The sequence below is a fragment of the Lygodium microphyllum genome, chromosome 2, assembly GCF_053477565.2.
Source record: "Lygodium microphyllum isolate KBCC chromosome 2, Lygodium_microphyllum_v1.1.10, whole genome shotgun sequence".
NCBI lineage: Eukaryota > Viridiplantae > Streptophyta > Polypodiopsida > Schizaeales > Lygodiaceae > Lygodium > Lygodium microphyllum.
In genome coordinates, this window is record NC_141136.1 from 97,780,194 (window position 1) to 97,806,273 (window position 26,080).

Below are 26,080 nucleotides of genomic sequence, written 5' to 3' on the forward strand. Positions count from 1 at the left end.
CCTAATAGGCCGATATGAAGATTACAAGTTAACCACTATTGTGCCATGTGTTTGAGCCAAATGCATGCGATTTGAACTTGATACCTAAGCAAAATTTCAACTTTTTATTGGCCCTTAACATGGCTAAGGTTGGTGTTTTGTCAGATAAATGGGGAAGGTGCCGACTTTCATAAAGCATGTGCCTCTTTACCCTGTAGGAGGTGTGAAAAGAACTCTCTTCTCAAGTGAGAAGTGGGGAAGGCTTTGCTACCTACTTGATGTGTGAAAGGATCAATAACTCTGTGGGTGGTGTGAATAGGGAGGGGGGATCAAATACCTTCGCTGGAGAGATAAAAAATTATGAATACTCAATTGAGAGATGTAGGAGAGGGTTTGTGATGAAGAGAGAAAATTACACGTTCTCGAGTGGGAAGTGTGGAAGGATGAGGGCGGAGAAAGGGATGTGGGATGATGGGGCCAGGGCATAAAATGCTATACACTTGGTGTACGGCATAAGATGCTAGGGTGGACACATGGGTGTAACACTTCTTGTGTCAGGGGAGGGAGAGAGAGAGAGAGAGAGAGAGAGAGGGGGGCTACAGAACTCATTAGAGAGGGAGAGGAAGAAGAGGGGGGAGAGAGGAGGCCATAGATCCTAGAGAGAGAACGAGAGAAGAAGAGAGAGAGGAGGAGAGGAGAGATGCCATAGGGGAGAAGAAGAGAGGACAGACGAGGAGAGACGCCATAGAACTTCAGAGAGAGAGAGAGAGAGAGAGAGAGGAGGGGGGGTGCAGCAGGCGGAAAATGCCAAAGGGCTGCTGTGGAAACCCAGCCATTTTCTTCCATCTTCGTCAATAAAGGATCCTACAGTTGGATTCTAGTACTTGAAGCCCCCTGCAACCACCCGAGTATTTTTTTCCCACCCCCCTTCCCCTTCCCTTCTCTCATGCCCGCACCATCGCATCCCGCACCCTCTGTGCGTACACCACACCTTTTCACTGTATATCTTCCTCCCCTCCCTCCCCCCGCCCCCTTCTTATTCCTTCCCCTCCCCCCCTCCTTCCCCCCCCCCTCTCTCTCTGCCTGCCATAGCCAGTCCTCTTGTCGTCACTGCCTATTTTAACGTCTTTTGCCTACATCCTCACCATCATCATCACCTCCTCCGTCATCATTATCATCATCGTCATCATCACCGTCTTATGCTCCGTTTTTGCATGCTTATACCTTAGACTATAAGTGCTTTTGAGCCGCTGCGATCTATCCGCGAGAGTGACGCTCAGCTTTTCTCCCTCGATTGCAAATTCTGGCCGCATCTTCCGGTATGGGGTCTTTTTTAACGAGGAGTAGCTGTCCGAGGTGCAGTGTTTGACTGGAAGTTCATGTGAGAGGCAGATTCTGCTTGGCAAAGCGAGTTTTTTTTTTCTTTTGATCCAACATGGACAAGCATTATCGAGACAGAAGGAAGAGAGGGGGAGTTACACAGTTAGAGAAAGGCCATTCCTGACGTCAAATGCAAGAAACTCATGTCGAATGTCTGCACCTTCATGATGCCGACGCTCCAAGAAGGTCTCTTGAATCTACAATACGGTTCCTCCGCAGCCAGCCTTGCGCCGTCTCGACAGATGTAGGGAATTTGCAGTTTGGGAATTCGGACCCCGCCGATCAAAACTGCATCAGCTTGCCGAAACCCTTGCCATCGCGCTTCAGCATGTCACAACAACATTGCAATCAATCAAGCTTTTCACATAATTCCGCTAGTTCATGACATTTCCAGCACCAAGTCCGTTCTGCACCAAGCCAAGCTCAGAAACCATGCTTACCCCCGTGCAGCCGAGAGTTTCAGTCTCTGGCTCTGCTGTAACTGCAGAAGGTATACTCGATCTTCGGATATAGCCCTCTGTGTCACATAAAGTTTCTCTCTCTCGCACACAGCGTTAAAAAGTTTCTGGCCTGTGGACATTATGCTTGCATGGAATATGTGGCATGAAGGTGATGCTGCATTTGAATGTCATGCTTGTTTGCGAGTCCATTGCCAATTTGTGCAAAATATTTTGCTGTCTTCTAGGAAGCCCTATCGTATCTAGCCTCTCTAGGAGGCGGGGCCATGATAGAATGTTGCTCCAAGCAGGCAGGGTCATAGCATCAGCCTCGCTATCTACTCCTTCTAGAATCAAGGAAGAAGTTTTGATTCTAGATTTGTGAACTGTGTTCTTAGGTTCTGTCTTGATGTTCTAAACTCAGGCAGGCTTAAGCTTTTTGTATGAAACATTCATTGCTGATGGCAAGCTGCAGCTACATGCTGAGAATTTCTTCGCACGAAATATGATGAGTCTCAGCTGTGGGGTCTCTTCAGTTGTTTTTGAAAGGCGAAATGTTGATGTGGTGCTTGGACTTGCACATCTTGTTCACTAATTCGATTGCAAAAAATAATCATCTATAGGATTCGCAATTCAGAGGACATCCTAGGAATGTTGTGCCGGATAGAAATAAGGATGTTTGGAAGTTGAAACTATGGCTTATATTGGATGCATGTACATCGGTAGAGTTAATTCGTGATGTAAGGAGAATGGTCTCAGGAACAGTTGCTCTCGCACATTGTACAGAATTTGTAGTTTATCCAGTGTACAAGATGTGAAAATGTTTGTGCATCCATGTGAAAATTGATCTATACTGTGTCTTTTGTTGCTTATTTCTCACGAGTGGTTTGAGGTGCCACTTGTTTCTTTTTTTTTGGGTTATACCTTTTATTACTGCATAGAAAATCTCACACACAACAACAGACAGACAACCCCAACATCCCCCCCCCCACAAAATAAATAAAACTCATTCCCATGCATTCACTATTTTTTGTGAAACTACTGTTCATTATTTCATAAATGTACAATCAAAAAAGATTTCATAACAAAGTTTCCCTCCCCCCCCCCTCCCCCCCCCCTCCCCCCCCCCCAAAAAAAAAGAAACTATTATGCACGTGTGTTCCCCCTGCCCCATAGAGAGAGAGAGAGAGAGAGAGAGAGAGAGAGAGAGAGAGAGAGAGAGAGTTTTTCTGGTTATGCAGGGGAAAGAAGAGATCTGAACTCAGAGCTATGGCATGCTTGTGCTGGGCCCCTAGTATCTCTCCCAACAATTGGAAGCCGTGTTGTGTATCTTCCACAGGGCCATAGTGAGCAGGTAAAGCCCTCATGGAAATTGTGTGTTATTGAGGTTCATGTTCATCTGCTCGGAGATGATCCAATATAGAATCAAGTGTTCTTTATTCTGCATATTTTAGAAGAGGGTTTTGTTCTTAATGTTTTAGTAGAATTGCTTTGAATGCACCCTTGTAGTAGTAAACTTCCTCTTAAAATCTTCATTGTATAAATGTTGAAGTGATAGTTGAATATTATTTGAAGATCGGCATGCAAAAGTGAATTAAGTGAAAGGGTTAACTTAAGTACCATTTTTGTAATCTATAGACATGTGCACACTTCTTTTCTTGAAACCATTGTTAGTAAGTCAATAATGCACAAGGAGAATAGGCTTCATGGCAAAGTTAAGTCTATAAGAAAGAAACAATGGTAAAGCGCATCCATAGAAGAAGTATCCAAGTCACTAACATAGCAGCAATGATATAGAGATTTCCACAATGAAAGGTGAAAGTAGGCATAAATAAGGTGACGTGATTGTGTCCCCATAGAAGCATGTTCCTTTGAATCGAAAGGGTCTTGAAAGCCCAATAGTTAACCCAATGAAAGAAGAGGGAATGCTGAGAAAGTTTGTGACAAAACCTTTCAAACAACAAAAAGAATTTTCTACATCTTTGACTTGGGAGTTAGGCAAGGAATTGTTGAGAAAGGCTTGTAAAGATTACACGGTGTAGGGAGTGTTAGCAGTCAGAGACCCTGTCCAGGTGCAGTCGGACAGTTACTGTCCAGGTGCAGTCGGACTGCACAGTCGGACTGCCACGTGGCAGTCCGACCTGTCCTGTCAGTCGGCTGCATTAAACGACAGGTCTTTTCTGGCGTCCAGATTCTGGCTATTTATAGCTGAGTTTTCCAGCAGTCTCCCGCACTTTTCTGCTCGCAGATTACAAACTGGTCGCACGCGCAGATTCCGTCTCTGTTCGCAGATTTCAGACAGGAGATAGTGCAGACTGCAGTGGACTTTGAGGTGAACAGCAGGTTGCATCGTCGAGGTGGAGACATGCAGTCCAGCGCACTGCGCCCGTGTATATATCTGCATATCTTTGTATACAGCACACTTTATACAACAGATCTTCATCTTCCACTGTCTCTTTCTCTCTCTTCTCTCTCTGCGTTCTCTCTCTCGGTCCTACGCTTCCGCACCGCTGCACTCTGACATGGTATCAGAGCAGTGTAGAAGGGCTGACTGAGTGTAGAACCAACCTGAAGAGGAGTTTCTATCGCGACTCAAGGCTGCGTTTTCAGCGTTTGAGGGCAGGCAGGAGAGCTGCGCCTCGGAAGAAGGCTGAAGCGAGTGTGGGCGCACAGGAAAGGAGTCCAGGTGGTGGATTTGCTGCTGTTTACTGCTGTTTGACGAGGAGGAAGTTTGAGTTTTCAGCTTTTAAGTGCAGGTTTTGCTTTTTCATCGCCTCCGGCGGGTGAAGAAGTTTTAGGGTGCGGAAGAGTCCTAGCAGGCTGAGTTTTCATAGTCAGAGGGGGCTGCTTTTGCGTTTGTGAAGGCATTACAGGTGAAGATGTCTACAGAGATTGACTTGGAGTTCCAGACGATTATGGACCGGAAGGTGCCTGTCTTACCGGCTCTTCCCGTAGATCAGAAGCTCGATGGCGACAACTACCGCATCTGGCGCGTTATGGTGTTGGCCATCCTTGAGTCCTATGATTTGGCGGAGCTTGTACAGGAGGAGATCGACCGGCCCTCGGTAAGAGATGAGTCCAAACTCTCTTCCGATGCTCGTGCGGAGTTGGCCAAGGCTCAGTCTCACAGGGACAAACTGAATGCTAGGATTCGTTCCTTTCTTTTTCTGTCTTGTACTACAGCCGTGATAGCTCACATCGAGCACTTGACGGGGGCTCGGGAGATATGGCTGGAGCTTGATCAGATATATAACCGGATGACCCTAATGAAGAGGGTTTCTTTGGAGGTTCAGATGCGGAACTTGTCCGTGAACAAGTCTTCTTCGTTGTGGGAGCATATCAACAAGCTTAGACAGCTTCAGATGCAAGTCCAGTATGCGGGGAAGCCGATTTCCTTCGAAGACATGGCGATCACACTATTGTCCTAGTTGCCGCTACGATTCGGTACTTTCTACTCCGCTCTTATTACTTCGGGGCGAGAGTCCACTCTTCGGTGGGAAGAGTTGGTTCCTATGGTCTTGGACCAAGAGGAACAACTAAAGGGACAGAATGCTTCCAAGTCGGAGGCACTGACAGGTCAGGCCTCTCAAAAGAAGGGGAAGGACCAAAAGAAGAAGAAGGGGGATAACAAGTCAAAGAAGGACAAGGACAAGGACAAAGAATCCACATGCCATATTTGTGGAAAGACTGGCCATTGGAAGAAGGATTGCCTTGACAAAGACAAGAAGGACACTAACAAGAAGGACACGAAGGATTCTGGAGCGGTGGCTGCACCCTCATCAGCTGCATTTCTTCATCTAGTTGTCATTGAGGACTCTACACGGAATGCTTCTGATGCTGCGATGACGGCTCCCCAAGCTCGAGAGTGGATCGTTGAAGTGGTGCCTCCTGGTACATGACTCCTTCCTCAGATGGTGTTGCCCAGTTGTGACCTTCGCGTGGGCAAATTCTCGTTGGAGATAGCTCTTCAGTGTCTATTGCAGGACGGGGTGAGATGCAACTTATTCCAGATGGACGTGGTGGTACCCATACCTCAGAGGTCTTGCATGTACCAGGTTTAGGGTATCATCTTCTGTCAGTTCATAAGATTTGCTCCCTTGGACTTTTGGTGGAGTTTGACAGTGATTCGGTGCCAGTCCTTGATCGTGGGTCAAGGAAGGTTCTATCATCCGGATATGAGGAGAACGGCATCTATAAATTGAAGTCTTCCACCGCCCTCTCTACTCTTCTTCTTACCTCACAGACACAGTCAAAGTTATGGCATGCTCGGTTTGGTCACCTCAACTATGATTATCTTCGGAGGGTGTCACGTGGACAGCTTGTTCGAGGGTTGCCGGATATAGTGGTGAGCCAGCAGCCATGTGTTTCCTGCATTCGTGGGAAGCAGCACAGGGATGCCATTCCCCACAAAGCTTCGTGGCGGTCTACTTCACCGATGGAGCTTGTATCTATGGATCTTTGTGGCCCTATGAGGAACGAGTCCTTGTGAGGGAGCTCTACTTCATGCTGATTGTAGATGACTACAGTAGGATGACATGGGCCTATTTCTTGGCATTGAAGTCAGAAGCTTTCTCCCACTTCAATGATTGGCTTCTCTTTGAGGAGAACCGATCAGGCCGGAGATTGAAGACCTTGCGATCCGACAAGGGTGGTGAATTTGTTTCTAATGAGTTTGCTCGTTTTTGTGCAGATAAAGGTATTCACTAGGAGTTTGCCAATACCAACAGTCCTCAAGAAAATGGCATCCTTGAACGGAAAAACCACAGTGTAATCGAGATGGCGCGTACCATGATGGAGCACCGACAGACACCTCAGTTTTTGTGGGCCGAGGCGGTGGCTACTGCAATCCACGTTCTTAATCGATCCCCCACTTCGGCCGTTGATGGGATGACACCTTTTGAGGCTTACTTTGGGACTAAGCCCGATGTTTCTTATTTTAGGGTCTTTGGGTGTGATGCCTATGTTCACATTCCCAAGGCTCACCGTGATAAATTTGAAGTAGCTTCCCGAAGATAGGTATTTGTTGGCTACAGCTCCCAGTCCCAAGGCTATCGATTGTATGATCCCGTTAAGCGGGATGTGTACACTAGTCGAGATGTGCGGTTTGGGGAGGATCCGGCCATCTCAACGGGTGAGGAGCATCCCGTTCTTGGAGATCCAGGGGAGAGTTGGGCTCCTGCTACAGTTTCTTTGGAGCCCATGCCTTTTGTTTTGATTCTGATTCTGTTTCTGACACAGAGTCTACTGTTCCACCGGTCACCCCCGAGGAGTTACCACCGGTGGATATCCCAGAGTCTTCAGCTGATGGAGAGCGACGAAGGGAGGTCCGGCCTCCTCCTCGTTGGGCCTGTGACACACTCCGTGATTCAGGGATTGAGGGGGTCCCTGAGGAGTGGGGACCGCAGGATGGTCCGCGGCGGTCACGGAGGCACCAGCCACATTCTACGGAGCTTGTTTGCTCTAACTATTATTTGATGACCCGTGTTATGCAGGATTGAGAGTCCACCTCCGTGAAGGAGGCTTTACAGTCCGCACCATGGAAGAAAGCTATGGAAGCCGAGTTGGAGGCTATTGAGAGGAATGGCACTTGGTCACTTGTGCCACGTCCCTCGAATAAGAAGGTGATTAGCGTCAAATGGGTCTTCAAGACCAAGTACCTTAGTGATGGTTCTTTGGACAAGCACAAGGCTCGCCTTGTTGCTAAAGATTTTGCACAATGCCCAGGGATTGATTGTCATGATACTTTTGCCCCCACTGCTCGTATGGCGACTATTCGAGCTGTTCTTGCCTTGGCTGGCCATAGGCGATGGCCTGTCTATCAGTTGGATGTGAAGTCGGCCTTCCTCAATGGTGATTTGAAGGAGGAGATCTATGTCGAGCAGCCTCCTGGCTTTGGATCTTCAGATGGAAAAGTCTACAGGTTGAAGAAGGCCTTGTATGGCCTCAAGCAGGCTCCGCGTGCACGGAACGAGAAGATTGATTCGTTTCTTCAGTCAAAGTTGGGATATCGGTGTTCTAAGGCCGATCCGCAGCTTTATGTTCACCCTTCCGAGGATGGTTGTGTGCTTTTCGTGTTGTATGTTGATGATTTGATTGTCACAGGTGATCATGCACAGAAGGTCCAAGAGACGAAGGCAGCTTTACATCGGACGTTTGAGATGACGGACTTGGGTCTACTCCATTTCTTTTTGGGCCATGAGATTTATCAGTCTCAGAGGGGGATCTTCATCTCTCAATAGAGATATGTATAGGAGCTCTTGGTTTCTTTTGCGATGGAGGATTCTCGGACCCTTTCTACTCCTATGGATCCGAATTGGAAGGCCACTTCCCATTCAGCTTCTCCCATGGCGGATGCTTCTCGCTATTGTCAGTTGATTGGCTCATTGATTTGGCTCCTCAACACTCGCGTTGATCTTTGTTTTGCTGTCGGGCTCTTGGCAGGGTTCATGAGTGAACCTCAGACGGTGCATTGGCAGGCTGCTCAGAGGATACTTCGGTATTTGAGGGGGACGTTTGATTTAGGGATTCATTATCCCGCAGGGACAGATGGTTCTGATCTTGTACTTGCAGGTTGGAGCGACTCGGATTAGGCCGGTGATGTGGACCACAGGCGGTCTACTACAGGTTATTGTTTTACCTTGGGTGCAGGTGTTATCTCATGGAGTAGCAAGAAGCAGCCCATGGTAGCCCTTTCGTCTACTGAGATGGAGTATCGGGCCGCGTCTTCCACCACATGTGAGGCTATGTGGCTTCGGAGATTGTTGGAGGAGCTTGGCTGCCCCCAGACTCGTCCTACTTTGCTGCAATGCGACAATGAGAGTTGCATTGCCTTGGCACGGAATCCTGTTTTTCATGCCCGGACAAAACACATAGAGATCCAGTACCACTTCATCAGAGAGAAGCTTCTGGATGAAACCATCACTGTGGAGTACTGCAAGACGGAGGACAATCTTGCAGATTTGTTTACGAAGGCACTTCCCCAGGCTCTACTTCGGAGACATTCCAGATCCCTCAGGCTTCTGCCCCGCCCAGGCTCTGAGAGGGGGTGTTAGCAGTCAGAGATCCTGTCCAGGTGTAGTCGGACTGCCACGTGGTAGTCTGACAGGTCTTTTGTGGCGCCCAGATTCTGGCTATTTATAGCCGAGTTTTCCAGCAGTCTCCCGCACTTTTCTGCTCGCAGATTACAGACTGGTGGCACGCGCAGATTCCGTCTTTGTTCGCAGATTTCAGATAGGAGACAATGCAGACTGCAGCGGACTTCGAGGTGAACAGCAGGTTGCATCGTCGAGGTGGAGACATGCAGTCCAGCGCAGTGCGCCCGTGTATATATCTGCATATCTTTGTATACAGTACACTCTATACAGCAGATCTTCATCTTCCACTTTCTCTCTCTCTTCTCTCTCTGCGTTCTCTCTCTCTCGGTCCTATGCTTCCGCACCGCTGCACTTTGACAGGGAGAAGAACAAAACTTCTTTAATTTCAAACAAATTGATACAAAGATGGCTTTGTCCACCCATGTGCGTTCATTGTGAAGCTTAGATGGTGATCCAAACAGATAATAGGTGAATATCTCAAGGCAAGTTGAAAGATCTTTGACTAGGTGAAATATGGGTTGATTATGGCTTTGGAGGGGTTTTCCTTTTATAGCTTGGGAGGACAATTTGGTTGACCTGTCCGACCATATTATGAACCTTTCCTAGTCGGCTTGGGAATATTTCCTTTATCCCATACCTGGCAACTTGATGCAATGTGTCTTGAGTTGCTACCAACTTAACAACTCTATCTAACCTGAAGGCTAGACCCGCAAAGGTCACCTTTTTGCCATCTGGTCATATGAGAACTCATCTGACATACAAGTCGAGACCAACAAATGTTCAGGCTCACACATGGCTTCTCCTTATAATGGGGGCCTTACAACTTAGAGCACCATGGGTCATTGGTGACACGTTATAAGGGTGCATTGAGTATATCTAACAAGACCATCCAAAGAAATCCGAGTTTTTATGCAATACTGTAGTAGAAGTGGTATTGTTTAATTTGCATACGAGCATATTGATAGCCTAGAATTTTCCCCTTGAAATGACTTAGAACCACTTTTCAGTGGTTTATAACTTAATGTCTATATGCTTGAGTTTTCATATCAACACACGTTAGTCAAAGGAATTCTGTGAGTGTTTTTGCTTAAAAGGAAGTAGGAACACTCAACAAGGCAGCTTTCTTGGCCAACACTTGATAGTTTCATACACGAGTGTGGGAACATTTTGTATTACTTTGTATTACTAGTGGGAAATGTTTGAAGAGGTGAAAACTATTCTCTATACAAGGTATAAAATAGAGGGCTCTCAATGCAAAGGATCCCCTAATTGAACACATGATTTGTAAAACACATTGGAAGATTAGATCTAGGTGGGGCTGACCAAGTTTTATAGCATGAAATTGCCATGCAAAATTAATCCTAAATGTGCCAAAGTGTACGATTCTAGTCAATCTAATTAGAGATGAGAAAGCTTGATATATTGTCCATGTAAAGAAGTGTATATAATTATCGAATGAATGTTATATTAGTGTAAGACCTAGAAAATTTAATTGAAGAGATTCTTGGAACTTGGAGATGGAACAAATTGAGCAAGTGTTTTATGGAATGGCACATAAAATGGGGCAATCCATGGTAGCTATCTTCGTATTTGTGAATGTGTCCCATATGGGTAGCAACCATGAAACCAATCTTCCTTCCGTGGATGGGTGGTAAATCCTTGATTACAACTTAATTACAGCAACAAACAATAAATGCAAATTTGAAAATACAAATTTACCTATTGATCTTGGACAATGCACACTCGATTGGCCGCAAAATTAGCGCCCCTTTCGGTATTTCTTTAGCTTTATTGAAGAAGAAGTTGATTTACAATGGGATTCTCCCGATCCCCTTGGCAATCCAAACTCCCCTTGCTGTCCAAGTGACCAGGAAGTCTTCAATCTGTTTTGCCCTTGATTCAAGCACTTAATTGGCCATCACCTACTTCATAGACAATGAAAATGTGCCAAATTCAATGGCTGGCTAGTCCTCCACCTGGATTTAGTTGAAATTCACCTCCAACCCTAAAAAATCAAAGTCTTGGAGCTTCCAATTTTTGGCACGCTTCACGAGGCTGCTGGTAAACCCTAAATTTTGCTCTAAATTAGGGTTTACAGTAGAGAAATTTGCAATTTCTTAGCCTCCAAAGGTCCTAATGCTGAGATCTTCGGAGCAAGGTTGTGAAATGGCTAGGAGATGAGAGAGAAAGTTGTAGAGAGAGAAAATTCAGAGTTTTGTCGCAAAGAATGATTGAAAATTAGTCAAATGCAGCTGTTGCCCTGCCACAACAGCATTAAATGCTGTCGCCTACAGTTGAGACATCTAAATCAGTTGTTAGCTTGCACTTGGATGCAATCGCCCAGCTATGGAGGGTCCGAATTTGCAATCGCCTCCTCAAAACTCACTCGTGGTTGGCTGCAACGACTGAAAATAGGCTAGCCATGGCTGCTCACAGCTCTCCCATATTTGCTACAACAAGAATGATCTCGTTTTTCCTTTTCTTCAACCTTTTACTAGCTTGTATGGGCAAGTTTGCCAAGTGGCAGTCTTTCCAACATTAATAATCATTAAATAATAATTTTCAACCTTTAATTACTAAAAATTAATGTAATAATTATTTCGGTGTCTAGAAAAATAATATGATTGGCCAATAATTAAATTGGCTAGGTATCTTCCACTCGCGAGTCTCTTTGTGCCATCTTTGACCATTAGATCGGTGTTAGGTACAATTAAACGCCATATCTCCAATGTCACCAACTAACACTTATGGCCAAATGAATGACCTAGGCCAACAATTGATGCCAGATACCACCAAGTACATGTGCAACGTAACTTGTAGCAACTTCTGCCTTTGACATTCCACGATTTTCTTGGGTTGCGGGCTCGTAAATTTACTCTAACCCCAATTGCACCTCACATGTGCAACATTTACTTTATCATGTGATTAAAAATTAATCCACATGTTAAGTGAGGTTTCAAAAATACATGTCCTCATGACAACCCTTCCTTGATTACAACTTAATTACAGTAGCAAACTATAAATGCAAATCTGAAAATACAAATTTACCTACTGATCTTAGACAATGTACACTCGATTGGCCCCAAAATTAGCGCCCCTTTTGGTATTTCTTTAGCTTTATTGAAAAAGAAGTTGATTTACTATGGGATTTTTCCGATCCCCTTCGCAATCGAAACTCTCCTTGCTATCCAAACTGACTAGCAAGTCTTCAATCTGATTTGCCTCTAGATTCGGGCACTTAATTGGCCTTCACCCACTTCTTAGACAATGGAAATGTGCCAATTTCAATGGCTGGCTAGTCCTCCACTTGAATTTAGCTGAATTTCACCTTTAGCCTTGAAAAATCCTAGCCTTGGAGCTTCCGATTTCTGGCACGCTTTCTGAGGTGGTTGCTAAACCCTAATTTTTGTTGTAAATTAGGGTTTACAGCAGAGAACTTTGCAATTTCTCAACCTTCTCCAAGGGTACCGAGATCTTTAGAGTAAGGCTGTGAAACGGTTGAGAGATGAGAGAGAAAGTTGTAGAGAGAGAAAATTCAAAGTATTGTTGCTAAGAATGACTGAAAATCAGTCAAATGCAGTTGTTGCCTTGCCACAACAGCATTAAATGTTGTCGCTTAGAATTGAGACATCCAAATCAGTTGTCACCTTGTACCTGGATGCAATCGCTTAGCAGTGGAGGGTCTGAATTTACAATCGCCTTCTCAAAACTCACTCGTGGTTGGCTGCAATGGCTGAAAATAGGTTGGCCATGTGAGCAACTCTCCTACATTTGCTACAGCAAGAATGATCTCGTTTTTCCTCTTCTTTAGCCTTTTACTAGCCTGTATGGGCTAGTTTGCCAAGTGGTAGCCTTCCCAAATGTTTTTTTCAACATTAATTATCATTAAATATTAATTTTCAGCCTTTAGTTTTTGAAAATTAATCTAATAATTATTTGGTGCCCAATTTTTTTTTTTGACTAGTCAATAATTAAATTGGCTAGGCATCTTTCACTCTTGAGTCTCTCTGTGCCATCTTTGACCATTAGATCTGCGTTAGGTACCATTAAATGCCACATTCCTAGTGTCACCAACTTTCACATTGTAAATCAACTTCTTCTTCAATAAAGCTAAAGAAATACCGAAAGGGGTGCCAATTTTGGGGTCAATCGCGTGTGCATTGTCCAAGACCAATAGGTAAATTTGTATTTTCAGATTTTCATTTATTGTTTGCTATTGTAATTAAGTTGTAATCAGGGATTTACCACCCATCCACGGAAGGAACGTTGGCTTCATGGTTCCATTGCCGGGATACCATCAAATCCTTTGAATTGGTGGGCCCATGGTACTTGATTGCAACTTGAGACTATTGCATTATTGCTATAATTGTTCTTAGCAGTGAATTACAACAAGCATGTCTTCACATGGTGATACGGGATCAATTGGAGAGGATGCATCACTCCTTGGTCAATCATGTGGTGAAGGGGGAAATGCAATGACTGATGTTGGGCGTGGTTCTTAGCATGGACAGCATGCTGAAAATGTGGAAAATGACCCAAATGTTGGCACTTCAATGCATAAAGAGGCTGATGACCAGCAAGGGGCTGAAGAATTTGATGATAGCTTCAAGGATCGAATGCATACAACAGCAAATCTTTTTGCTGAATTGGCAAAGGATCCCTAGTTTACTCGATTCTTGAATGCCCCAAAGAAGGACATCAAAGGCAAAGAGAAGAAGACACCTTCTACAGCTTTGGGACAGCCACAAGAACCGAAGGAAATGCCTAAGCCCTCTTTAGAAGAGCCCAAAGTGCCTGATGAGCACAAATAGTTGGTATCCGTGGGGCAACAAGTGCAAATGCATGGCCAACTTGGTAGTGCCAATCCATGGGAACATGGGCAGCAAGGCAATTATTCACATGCAAGCATGGGACATCATGGATACTTTGGTAGTGGTACCATTTTTCATACTATGGTTGGACAGGCACTGCATATGGGAATGTATGGCACAAATCCCTATGGTATGCAGCAGCCAATGCATGGCTCACGACACCCAAGGTATCCAGGTAATGTAAGTGGAATGCTTAATCCCATGTATGGTAGCTTAAGCATGATGGGGCACATAGTGGGCCATATGGATATGTATCGGCACCCCTAGGGACTGTTGGAGCACGAGGATTTGGTGCTGGTCATGTAGGTGCTTGAGATAGTACTGGTTTTTATGCAAATGCAGCCATTGCACTCTTTTTGCAGCAGCTCATTTATGATAACTTGACTCCCATAGGTCCTCCGAAGGACTAATGAAGGTGGCAAAAGCGTGAAGTTTGAGCCTTTCAATGGTGCACAAGATCGGCTGAAAGCACTTGTTTTTATTCAACAGTTTGATGCAGCCTATTTTGGAGGCAACTTTACAGAGGCATCTAAGATAAGCAAGGCAACCACATTTTTGAAGGGAAATGCATTGCAGTGGCGGTGTACACTTCTTATTTAAGGGAAGTCACCTAACACTCGGGTCCAGTTCAAGCAAATGTTTGCTTCAAATTGGTTGACAAGTACCTTTGAAGTAGACATTATAATAGCTTGGAATCAGTTGAATTCCAAAGATTGCAAGAACTTTGATTAGTATAATAAGAAGTTTTGGGATTCATTACTGCTAGTTACTTCTTATCGCACAGTACCCCTCCATGAGGAGGTGGAGAAGTATATTTGTGGTTTGCCAAAGGGTATTTAAGATTTTTTGCATTAAGTCCACTGTTTCCAGCATGTCGCAACTTCTAGAAACTGCTACTACAGCCGACATATTGCTGCATGGAAAGGATGTAGGATTCCACGATGATGATGCCAAGTCACATGTCAAAGTGGCAAAGATTGAGAAAAAGGGTATATTTGAAAATAAAGCTGAAAATCATGGCAAATTTGAAAATAGGGCTGGAAGGAGGAACAGATTGCAGAGAAAGAGTGGGAAAAGTGATGCATGACGTAAGGAGCTGATGGCTGCAAATAAATGCTATATTTGTGAATAGGAAGGGCATATGGCATGCAATTGTCCTAATAAACAGCAAGCTGAAAAGGATGATAATAAGGGAAATAAAGGCAAAACCATTACTAGTTTAGTGCTTGATGTAGTGGCAGATCAACCTAATCAAGATAGTACTGAACTTTGCAGGACATGAGGCAAAATTAGAGATCAGCATGCATTGATTTTTCTTGATCCAGGGGCACGGACAAATTTCATCTCTCTTGATATGGCAGCCCATTTAGGCATCAGAGAGGATGAGATGGGACCCATGGGTGAGATTGGTATGGCATGCAAGGGACATGTAGAGCTGGTCACTCCTATCATTGTAAAGTTTCGTTTGCACATTCAAAGTTATGTGAAAAGCAAAGAGTTTTTTATTGCTCCATTGGAAGGATGTGATGTCTTGCTTGGTATGCCTTTGGTGTCATCGTGTGCATGCAATGATTGATACTCATGATAAGATTGTGACCCTCTTCCATAGAGGCAAAGTTCATAGTTTGGATGTAAAATTGAAAGGGGAATAAGTCCTTGTTGTATTTGCTTCTGCTATTTCCAAAGTAATGAAAAATCATCTTTCAGCTTAGTTTTCACTAGGGATAAAAGTGATAATGGAAATGAGTGTTGGAGAGGATTAGTGATGCATGCTATAGGCTGAAATTGCCTCCACACTGGCGGATATACAATGCCGTTCATGTGAGCTTGCTTAGCCCTTTTCAGGGATAAGGGTTCCAGAAGGTACTTGGTGAAGTTTTCGAATTATTCACCAATGGATGCCAAATGGATGGAGAAGGATGATTGGGCAGACCATCCTCAGATGTTGCAGCTTTACCTTGATGCTTTCTAGTTAGAGCTGACTTAGTTCGGATTCAATCAGGTTCAGCAGAGTAAAGGTTCAGAGTATTACCTAATGCTTGTGAGGGAGCTAGCACCTTCGCTCCTTAGTAATGGGCAGCTCTAGAAGTAGTGGATCTCGAATGTATTCAACATACATTCAAGGTACTGTAGTTGAACAATATGTTTGCTAAGAGATCACTATTTAGTGTACTAGTCACTATGTTTGGTATGCAGATCGGTATGGTTTTCACTGCAGCTTTGGAATTGTACATTCGCATCCATTATGCTCGGTGTGTAGTCAGTTATGCTTGATATGGCATTGGTCATGCTTGGTGTAGCATCAATTAATGATCATTAGGGGCTGATCATCGAATGTTGGTTTTTAGTGTATGATCATTAATATTCATTGGTATTCAGCTGGTTTTGTGGACAACAACATGTCTTATGATGCCATTGATGTTTCAACCATGGTTTATACTTGGTTTTCTCTATACTATGGTTTGGTTTTGCCAGATGAGTTAAGCCCATGAGAAATGGACATGTTACATGAAAATCTGGCAATGTTTTTTGAGATTCTTTGTGAGTCTTATGATATGTTATGTTGGTTGGTAATTTTCAGCATATGTTGGGCATATGGAATGGTTTAAGAACAATGCGCAATGTTGTGTTGACTATGATGCCCTGAAGAAATTCCAGTGTAGTACTTTGCTTTTGATGCATTTAGCAGTGCAATCGAGGACGATTGCAAGGATTTCAAGGGGGAGGGCTGTCATGAGGACATGTATTTTTGAAACCTCACTTAACACGTGGATTAATTTTTAATCACATGATTAAGTAAATGTTGCACATGTGAGATACAACTGGGGTTAGAGTAAATTTATGATCCTGGGACACAAAAAAATCACGGGATATCAAAGGCAAAAGTTGCTCTAAGTTATGTTGCACAAGTATTTGGTGGTATCTAGTGTCAATTGTTGGCCTAGGTCATTCATTTGGCTATAAGTGTCAGTTGTGGTAACACTAGAGATATAGTGTTTAATGGTACCTAACATTGATCTAATGGTCAAAGATGGCATAGAGAGACTCCGAAGTGGAAGATGCCTAGCCAATTTAGTTATTGGTTAGTTAGATGCACTGAAATAATTATTACATTAATTTTCAATAATTAAAGGCTGAAAAGTAGTATTTAATGATGATTAATGTCGGAAAAACCATTTGGGAAGGTTGCCACTTGGCAAGATTGTCCATACAGGTTGGTAAAAGGTTGAAGAAGAGGAAAAATGAGATCATTCTTGCTGTAACAAATGTGGGAGAGCTGTGAGCAGCCATGGCCAACCTATTTTCAGCCATTGGAGCCAACCACGAGTGAGTTTTGAGAAGGCGATTGCATTATGGACCCTCCACTGTTGGGCGATTGCATTTAGGTACAAGGTGACAGTTGATTTGGATGTCTCAGCTGTAGGCGACAGCATTTAATGCTGTTGTGGTAGGGCAGCAGCTGCATTTGACTGATTTTCAATCATCCTTTGTGACAAAACTGTGAATTTTCTCTCTCTATGGCTTTCTGTCTCATCTCCCAGCCATTTCACAGACTTGCTCCAAAGACTTGGATTTTTCAGTGCTGAAGGTGAATTTTAGCTAAATTCAGGTGGAGGACTAGCCAGCCATTGAATTTGGGGCATTTCCATCGTCTATGAAGTGGATGAAGGCCAATTAAGTCCCCGAATCTAGGGGCAAATCAGATTGAAGACTTCTTGGTCACTTTGGACAGCAAGGGGAGTTTGGATTGCGAAGAGGATCAGGAGAATCCCATTGTAAATCAACTTCTTCTTCAGTAAAGCTAAAGAAATACCAAAAGGGGCGCCAATTTTGGGGCCAATCGGGTGTGCATTGTCCAAGATCAGTAAGTAAATTTGTAATTTCAGATTTGCATTTATGGTTTGCTGTCGTAATTAAGTCGTAATCAGGGATTTACCATCCATCCATGGAAGGAAGGCTGGTTGCAGTAAACATAGAGGGTGATGGTGAGGGTGAATATAAAGTGTCGTCTTCCCCGTTGAGTCCATAATGTCTCCGTAGGGCCTCCAGTGATGGAGAAGCTTGATAAGGCATCATGGGGTTACGAGAAGGTGTCTGTGACATTATGATTCGGTTACGATTCATATTGTGTGCCTCGTGCAAAGACTAGCACTCCACAATATCCACAAGATACTCTTTATAAGAGCACCAGCTCTGATACGACGTGAAGAAGAGTATGGAGGCATTGCTAGGGTTTGCACTGAGGAAACACAGTGTACGGCCATGATAGAAGCACAATGAGACAAAGACAGACACAGAAAGCAAAACTCAAACCCTAAATACAAAACTCAAAACTCAAATACAAAAACTCAAACACAAACAAAAGAAGGGACAGAAAGAACACAACTCTGAAGTGAATGAATGGTGTAAATGAATGTAAGAGTATAAGGTATGCCCAAGGGGAGAGTAGTGTGTCGGAAAGTGACATTCACCGGAGACAGATCCCAAGTGCTTTGATCACCAATCGGAGTGATAGAGTGAGAGAAACACGAAATGTTGATCACCAAAGTGCAAGGAGACTAAAATGCTGATCACCAAAGTGCGAGGAGACTGAAGTGGCTGTAGAGGATGATGCTTGATGATGTGGACAAAGCAACAAAACGCAGCAGTAGAATGCCACAGTAAAACGTAGCAGTAAAGTGCCGTAGTAGAATGTAGCAGTAGAACGCCGTAGTAAACGTGGCAGTAAAACATAGCAATAGAGCACCGTAGTAAAACATTGTAATAGAATGAGGTGATGGGAGCAGTCGCGAAGGTTATGCTGCCACGTGGTGGGAGACTAATGGCTGTGATTTGCACACAAGGGTGAGAAACCTGCATGGAAGAGATAGGACTGAATGGGGGCAGCCTATCTATTTATAGATGAGGATGGACCCTCCCAAATTGGGGTTTCACTGAACTCTCTCGAACCGCTTCCTGTTTTAGGGTTTTCAGTAAATTAAGCTTGTTTTGGGGCTGTTTAAGTGGCTAATCAACGTGGAATGCATTTCTTAGCTCAACAACATGGTTGTGGATTTCTTGGTCCTTTGTGTTTCAGAGGGGCTTCCCAAGATCATGATGAGTTTCTTTAGGACTTCTAGTCTACTTTGAGCCTTTCCTTTATGCAACAACCTCTTTTTGTCGTCCTCGAGCCACCATCCCCTACCGCTTGGCCCTTGGTCCTTATAGTTTTTTTGCAACTTATGTTGCCTTTGATAGTTTCTCACTATCACCTCATAGTTAGGTGAGAGGCTTGCCTCACCCAGCCCAAGTTTTAAGGAGTGATCTATTTGAGGCTTCTTTGTTTTCATTGGCGTTTGGTGGCCTTCAGTTTGATTAATTTTTCTATGGTGAGGGGTCCTTGCTCCTTGGTTGACTTTCTTCAACAATGGACTTCATTGGCATTGGCACTCTCGGATCCGCATCTCCTTTGGCCTTCCGCCACATCTAAGATTTGAGAGGGGCTGTTAGCAGTTGTGTGTCTTGTGTGGTCATCTCTTGTATGCGAGTCTTAGTTTGAGTTAGATGAGGACATTAGGAGCTCTGCCCAATTGTAGGCCGAGGCACTGGAGCATAACCAATTAACTCATTGGGTAAAGCCATTTGGGTGAACTATGGTACGAATTTATTCAAGCACATCTTTCTCACACACGGTATTTCCCTTTCCCTATCTTTCCTAGCAAGGAATAGTAGGTGCTTTCATGGCAACTTATCGTGCAAAGTTGCTATGAAGCAACATTGTGAAAGGAATAAACTTGTCATTTGCTTGCACCATTTGTTATTCCTATTTCTTGTTCATCCTCTCTCTCTCTCTTTGTCACACACATACAAAAGGGAAGGTCCTAAAAGGTGTCTTATGTTTAAAGAATCCCTTGACATGATGTGAGATGTCATTGGTGGTATATGCATAGGAAAGGTGAATGGTGTGAATAGTAGTGCAACGGAAGAAATGTGTGGGATGGGTGGGGAATTTAATTGAGCTAATGATGATGTGTATGTGAACTTATTAAATTGATTTTTTGAATTCCAATCTTTGGAATTGAAATGTGGATAAAGATAGAAAAGAAGGATGAGACGTTTCACCTACTTCAAATTGTCGTTGAGAAGCAAAACCGAAGGCAAAGTAGGAGAATGAAAACTTATAGATGGGTAGATTTTTTTCTTATTAAGCACCTCTTTTTGTATTCACATAAAGATGTTGGTTCTCTTTGGGACCTATCCTATTGTGGATTGATCGAACAATTTCCTCTTCCTCAAGTATAAATAGACATATCCAACATTGGATTGAATGGAGGGGTAGAGAATAAAGGCTTGTACTCTGTGTTGGTTTCTCTAATGGAATGAGCTGCCCCATGTGGAGTGTTTGTATTTATTGCAAAATTAGTAGATCTGTTCACCAAATCTAAAGGGGATTACAAAGGTTTACCTTCCAATAGTTGTTGAGCTTGATGCATAAGGATAAGATCATACTCGGCTCGTGTAATCTCATGTGGTCTATGAACTCCATGGTAGGCGGACATCTCTCCTCTTGTATTGGATGCTTGTGGAGCAAGTTGTGGGGTCCACTGAGAAATCCTTCACCCTTCACCCTTCACTTGCAGATTGCATTTTTGCGTTTTTGCGGTTTGCGTTTAGGGTTTGCAGTCCCAAAAAGGGGTGCCATCCTAGACTGGCTGTGCCTATTTATAGGCCACTCTCTCATTCATTCCTTACGATCGAATCATTTAGTTCGTCACCTCTTCTCCCCAGCCTCTCCACTGCCCTCACACCCCTTGAGGAGGACATTGTGGTTCATGGTTCGTGGTTGTCTTCATCATCTTCCTTGTGCTATGGCACCCTTGTTCCCTTGTATCACATTCACTCCATGATTTAGAACTTCATCATTCCATTCATCAGAGTTTCTTCTCTCTTCTCTTCTCTTTTCCATGTTTGCCGAGTTCACTCCGTGTTCCTCCCCGCAAACCCTACTGTCTCGTTAGTACGTCATCTTTTGACATGGTAACAGAGCTGGTGGATCCACTCAAACAGTGGCAAAGATCCTCCACTCCAGTGATGGCAAAAGACCGATGGCGGGTTCGGCATCCACTTCTCTTTTTCTTCCGCTGTATCAAAATCTCGTTTTTGCAGGTTTTAGGTGTTTTTAACTTGCTGCCCACACCCCGTTTGTGGAGGACATCTCGGCCGAAGCTGTCCATTGTTGTCTACAATAGTTGGCGCTTGATTTCCAGCCCTCTTCTCGTAGTTTGGGGCTGATCCTAGCCAGTGACTGTTGTTCCTGCACAAACCTGTTGTCGTACTGCCTGCCATGTCATTTGCAGCTTGCGTTTGGCACGTCATCTTTTGACATGGTATCAAAGTTGGATCTGCTCAAACAATGGCAAAGATCCTCCACTTTAGTGATGGCAAAGACTGGTGGTGGGTTCAGTATCCACTTCTCTTCTTCTTCCGTTGCATCAAAATCTCGTTTTTGCAGGTTTTAGGTGTTTCCAGCTTTCTGCCATCAACCCCTTTCATGGAGGACATTGCAGTCTCAGTTGTCCCTTGTTGTCATCTACAGTTTGGCGCATGTTTCCAGCTTTCCACCCGTAGTTTGCAGTTGTTTACAGCAGAGCGATTGTTACTAATCACTCTCCATTCAGAAAACAATATCGTTTTTGCAGATTTCAGGTATTTCAACTTGCTGCCCACACCTTGGACGCAGAGGACATTGTGGTCCAAGCTGGCCATTACCGTCTACAATAGTCTGGCGCTTGTTTCCAGCCTATCACACATTGTTCGGAGTTGATTTTAGCATGCTGATTGCTACTACTGGTTTTTCTTGCGTTTTTAGTATTTCTCTCTCCTCACTTGCGTTTTTCTACTGGTTGCAACCTCTTACTGCTAGTAGCATCCTCCCACTAGTAGCTCAATTTCAGCCCTTCCATTGCCCTACCACCCCTTGTGGCGGACATTGCGGTTCGTGCTTCACACTAACCTCACACCCCTCGAGGTGGACATTGCAGTTCGTGGTTCGTGGCTGACCTCTTTCATCTCTTCCTTCTTCAACAAGGCACACTGGTACCCATGGCTTCTTTACCAACAGATGACCAGACTATTGGGTGCTTCTACTGTGGCATCACTGGACACACCACTGATGCTTGCCGACTTTGACCTTTGCTCGCTACCCCCCGAAGTATATACGTCTTTCACTAGGCACTCCTTGTGGCACCTCTCCTTTCTGGGCCATAGAGATCGTTCTGCATCGACTATCAGAGTATTATGCTCAAGGCAATAAGATGCATTTGATGTGCACTAAGTCCTTTCAAGCACATGGAGGATTGATTGGTGCTACGACCTCTTCGAGATCGTTGCAATGCTAGCGACAGTCTTCTCCCACCCATTTTCGAGTACAATGGCTACCATGGCCGCCATTCTGCAATTCGCTCCATCGAGAGACAGTGATTGTTTGATACCATCTACTTGTCAGTCCGCTCCTTTGAGAGATAGTGGCTACTCGACTCCTTCCTCTTCTTGAGCTTCCCGGTCCACTCCATTAAGAAGCATCGATTGTTGCCCACTCATTGCTCGGTCTGAGCTCTACCCTTCACCCTCTCCTACTCAGGTTCGAGAGGCCACCTCTGGGAATTCTTCACCACCCGAGACACCTTCTTTGTCACGACTGGTAGCACTTCCTTCATCCTCAGACATTTTAGAGTCGGTGATCCATGAGTTTTTGGTTTCCCTATCTACCTCAGAGGGGGATGATCTTTCTTTGCCCTCCGAGGGGGCATCTACATTTACTGCGACTTCAGAGGGGGCTCCTATTCCTCCAGTTTCAAATGGGGTCCCCACCCCCTGCTCAATCCTTCACACACCCTGGCAGGGGCCTTTTACCTTCTTCTACCCTTGGATGGGGTGGCTTCCTTCCAGCGGTCATCTCACCGATTGATGCCCAGGATCTCAAGGATCTACCTAGATTGGGGCCTTGGAGGTTTAGCAGCAACTTGGTGACGAGGCCTTCGTATTCCTTCCTGCATGGATGCACAAAGCTAGTGGGTTCTCTTCGGAGGTTGAGTTTCAGGTTCTCCAGTTCACTATGTCTATTGTTCTTTACTGCAGGTTACCTTTCAAGTTGAAATCTGGGATCTTAGGGATCCTCTACATCTTCTTCCTCCTCTTCTTCTTGCCTTGGTCACTTGGTCAGCATGGAGCCAACTCCCGAGATCGAATACGGGCATTTCCTTATGGTTCTCAGCACCTCACAAAGTCCAACATTCCTCCTATGCATTGCATGTTTTCATCATCTTTGTACGAGGGCCCTTGGGCAAGTGAACAATTTCCCCACTAGGAACACTGTCCAGGTGGCACTTGTTGCATGAGTATTCTTCAGCATGTAGCATTCCATCTCCACCTCACTCTTCTTTTCTTCCCCTTTTTGGGCCTGAGAGGGGCATTGAGAAACCCTTTATCCTTCACCTGCAGTTTGCGTTTTTTGCGTCTCTGCGGTTTGCGTTTAGGGTTTGCAGCCCAAAAAGGGGTGCCATCCTTAATTGACTGTGCCTATTTATAGGCCACTCTCTCATTCATTCCTTACGACTGATTCATTCAGTCTATCACCTCTTCTCTCTAGCCTCTCCATTGCCCTCACACCCCTTCAGGAGGACATTGTGGTTCATGGTTTGTGGCTGTCTTCATCATCTTCCTTGTGCTACGGCGCCCTTGTTCCCTTGTATCACATTCACTCCATGATTTAGAACTTCATCATTCCATTCATTAGAGTTTCTTCTCTCTTCTCTTCTCTTCTCCATGTTTGCCGAGTTCACTCCGTGTTCCTCCCCGCAAACCCTACTGTCTTGCTAGTACGTCATCTATTGACAGATTGAAGCGGTGTGGAAGCGTTTGAAGTCATCTATCCTCTGTGAACGTGCTTATGATGACCAGCTCTCTAATCAAAAGCCTATGTTTCTTCAGTGAGTACCTAGTTGTGATACCACTTAAAGAAATACTCGTCTACAGATGACAAATGCAATCATACAATAATGCACAAATTGATAAAGAATATAGTTAGGGTTAGGGTAACTCAGAGATAATGAACACTGAAGAAGATATCTCTAGCTGAGTTGGAATTTGTGAATCCCTGCAAACTCAATTTAGAATTGAAATGCAAACCACACATGTGACTACCATCGAGATATCTCAAGATATGCAAAACACTACTCTAGTGAGATGCATAAAATATTGTGAAAGAATGGATGTGCAATACCCAAGGTCAAGTTAGGTATTTGTGAGCCAAAATAGCTTGCCAACTACCTATCAATAAGATCTCATCATGGAGTGCAGCATCCAGATCTTTGCTTAGTTCAAGTGTCGGATCAAATAGGGTGGCCACTGATGTAACTGTAAAGAAATACTTGAGCACAATTGATAAACACAAGTGTATGACAAACACAAGGTGATAACAGTAGAACTCAAAGGTGATGAGTAACTAAGAGATAATGAAGAATGAATGAAATGCTAAATGTTATCAACACACTATGCAAGAGTGAGTACAACACCTCGAACTCTCGTATCTCAGAGAGGATCAGGGTAGAGATGAGCTGAAGAGTATGTCGTACTTAGAATGGATCTTGAATTGCAGCCAGATAGCCTTTTGATTTTGTTTGTATATGTCTTGGGTCTGTTTGGATGTACCGTAGTCCTTGGATCAGGTCGATAGTAAACTTTTGAATTCAAGCTTTGATGAGATTCCACTTGCATAGTTTGAGCCTTTTAATCAGTAGCATGGAGAGATTGAGATAGCCCACATTAAAACCTAGCTTTTACATAAAACTTTCCTTCCTCTACAAACTTGTCTGCATGTTCAGATCTGCTTTCACTTCAAAAGGCACTCTCTTATCTTGGAAAGGTTGTAACTGTGTTGATTTGCTGCAGGTGGCAGCTTCCACACAAAGGGAGGTAGATGCCCATATTCCAAACTATCCCAACCTCCCTCCTCAGTTAGTTTGCCGGCTTCATGATCTGATTCTGCATGTATGTGTAGACCCTTGTTTGCACTTGTTACGCTTGTGTTTGGCCTTGCCTGTTACTTATCTGTCTGTTTTGATGATAGGCTGACATGGAAACAGATGAAGTATATTGCCAATTGACATTACAACCTATTAATATGGTATGCCACGCCTTGTGAATTTGGGTTCTTACCATTCAATTTTACGAGCTGGGTTTTTTTGTGACTCCTGACAAATACTTACTGGAGTTTCATATTTAATCTTTCTTCTGCCTGCAGCAAGAGAAAGATTCAGTATTTGTCCCAGATATTAGCTTGCAGAGCAAGCAGCCAAACATATTTTTTTGCAAAACATTGACAGCCAGTGACACAAGTACCCATGGTGGTTTTTCTATACCACGCCGGGCAGCTGAGAAAGTTTTTCCTCTACTTGTATGGCATTTGATTCTTGTTTTTTTGTCATGCCACGAATGCTATACAAGAATTAGTTCAGATAAGTTTAAAAAAGGAGTGACCACATGAAATTACTTAAGAACTAGCCAAGGTGATATTGTATTCTCTGTTTCAAAGCTTAGCTTAAAATTTACTTTCTTGTGGCTGCAGGATTATTCACAGCATCCACCAGCTCAAGAACTTAAAGCTAGGGATCTGCATGAGACGGAATGGAAGTTCCGTCACATTTACAGAGGTATCATGTCTATAAGATCTGAGAGTTTTTATTTGTGAAAGGTTTCAGCAGACCAATAAGGGAACACTAGATTGAGAAATGTGAGACAACGGTAAAAGGAACTCTCTTTTAATGCTGCCTTAATTTGTATTGAATTTGCTAATTGCTATGCACGTACAAGTAGTTTTCCAGCATTCAATTGTTGTCCTACATCAGCTGTCATGTAGTTGCACAATGAAATCCTAAGTACTTTGAAAGAAGTGAACAGGAGGGTTTTTGACATATCCATGCTGCAGAAAGGAGTCTATGGTTTCAATGTGAAAAGATGTTCTTACTTTTTCAGTTAGAAAAATCTCTATGATACTTGCACACACAATTGAAAAATGGGGCGTTGTTTATGTATCTGTAAAACTGTCATGTCAGTTTATTGAGATTATTGTCTACAGGGCAGCCAAAGCGTCATTTGCTTACCACAGGCTGGAGTGTTTTTGTAAGTGCCAAGCGACTAATAGCTGGAGATGCTGTTCTTTTCATCAGGTGGGCAATCGGTATTTTCCAATGTGAAGTGTGCTTGTGAAATTGAGACCTGCTGGTAAGAGTTTGAGCTTGTGAGTGGGAACAACTGCAATCATAGGTCAATATGTGTGACA

At 44.0% G+C, this 26,080-nt stretch overlaps 1 protein-coding gene across 2 annotated transcripts in view; it reads left to right on the plus strand.

Annotated features, from left to right (window-relative positions):
- Nucleotides 1–579: 579 nt before the first annotated feature.
- The window catches only part of LOC148040061 (auxin response factor 6-like), a 32,701-nt gene continuing 7,200 nt past the window's right edge, over nucleotides 580–26,080 (plus strand). Inside the window, exons 1-7 of one of the 2 annotated variants that reach the window (XM_087696557.1) lie at nucleotides 580–1,849; nucleotides 3,038–3,150; nucleotides 24,691–24,789; nucleotides 24,869–24,925; nucleotides 25,043–25,195; nucleotides 25,367–25,451; nucleotides 25,877–25,967. In XM_087696557.1, the coding sequence (XP_087552683.1) occupies nucleotides 1,741–1,849; nucleotides 3,038–3,150; nucleotides 24,691–24,789; nucleotides 24,869–24,925; nucleotides 25,043–25,195; nucleotides 25,367–25,451; nucleotides 25,877–25,967 (707 nt within the window). In that variant the 5' untranslated portion in view covers nucleotides 580–1,740. The remainder of the gene's footprint in view (nucleotides 1,850–3,037; nucleotides 3,151–24,690; nucleotides 24,790–24,868; nucleotides 24,926–25,042; nucleotides 25,196–25,366; nucleotides 25,452–25,876; nucleotides 25,968–26,080) is intronic. The other variant, XM_087696555.1, reaches the window with a different exon arrangement.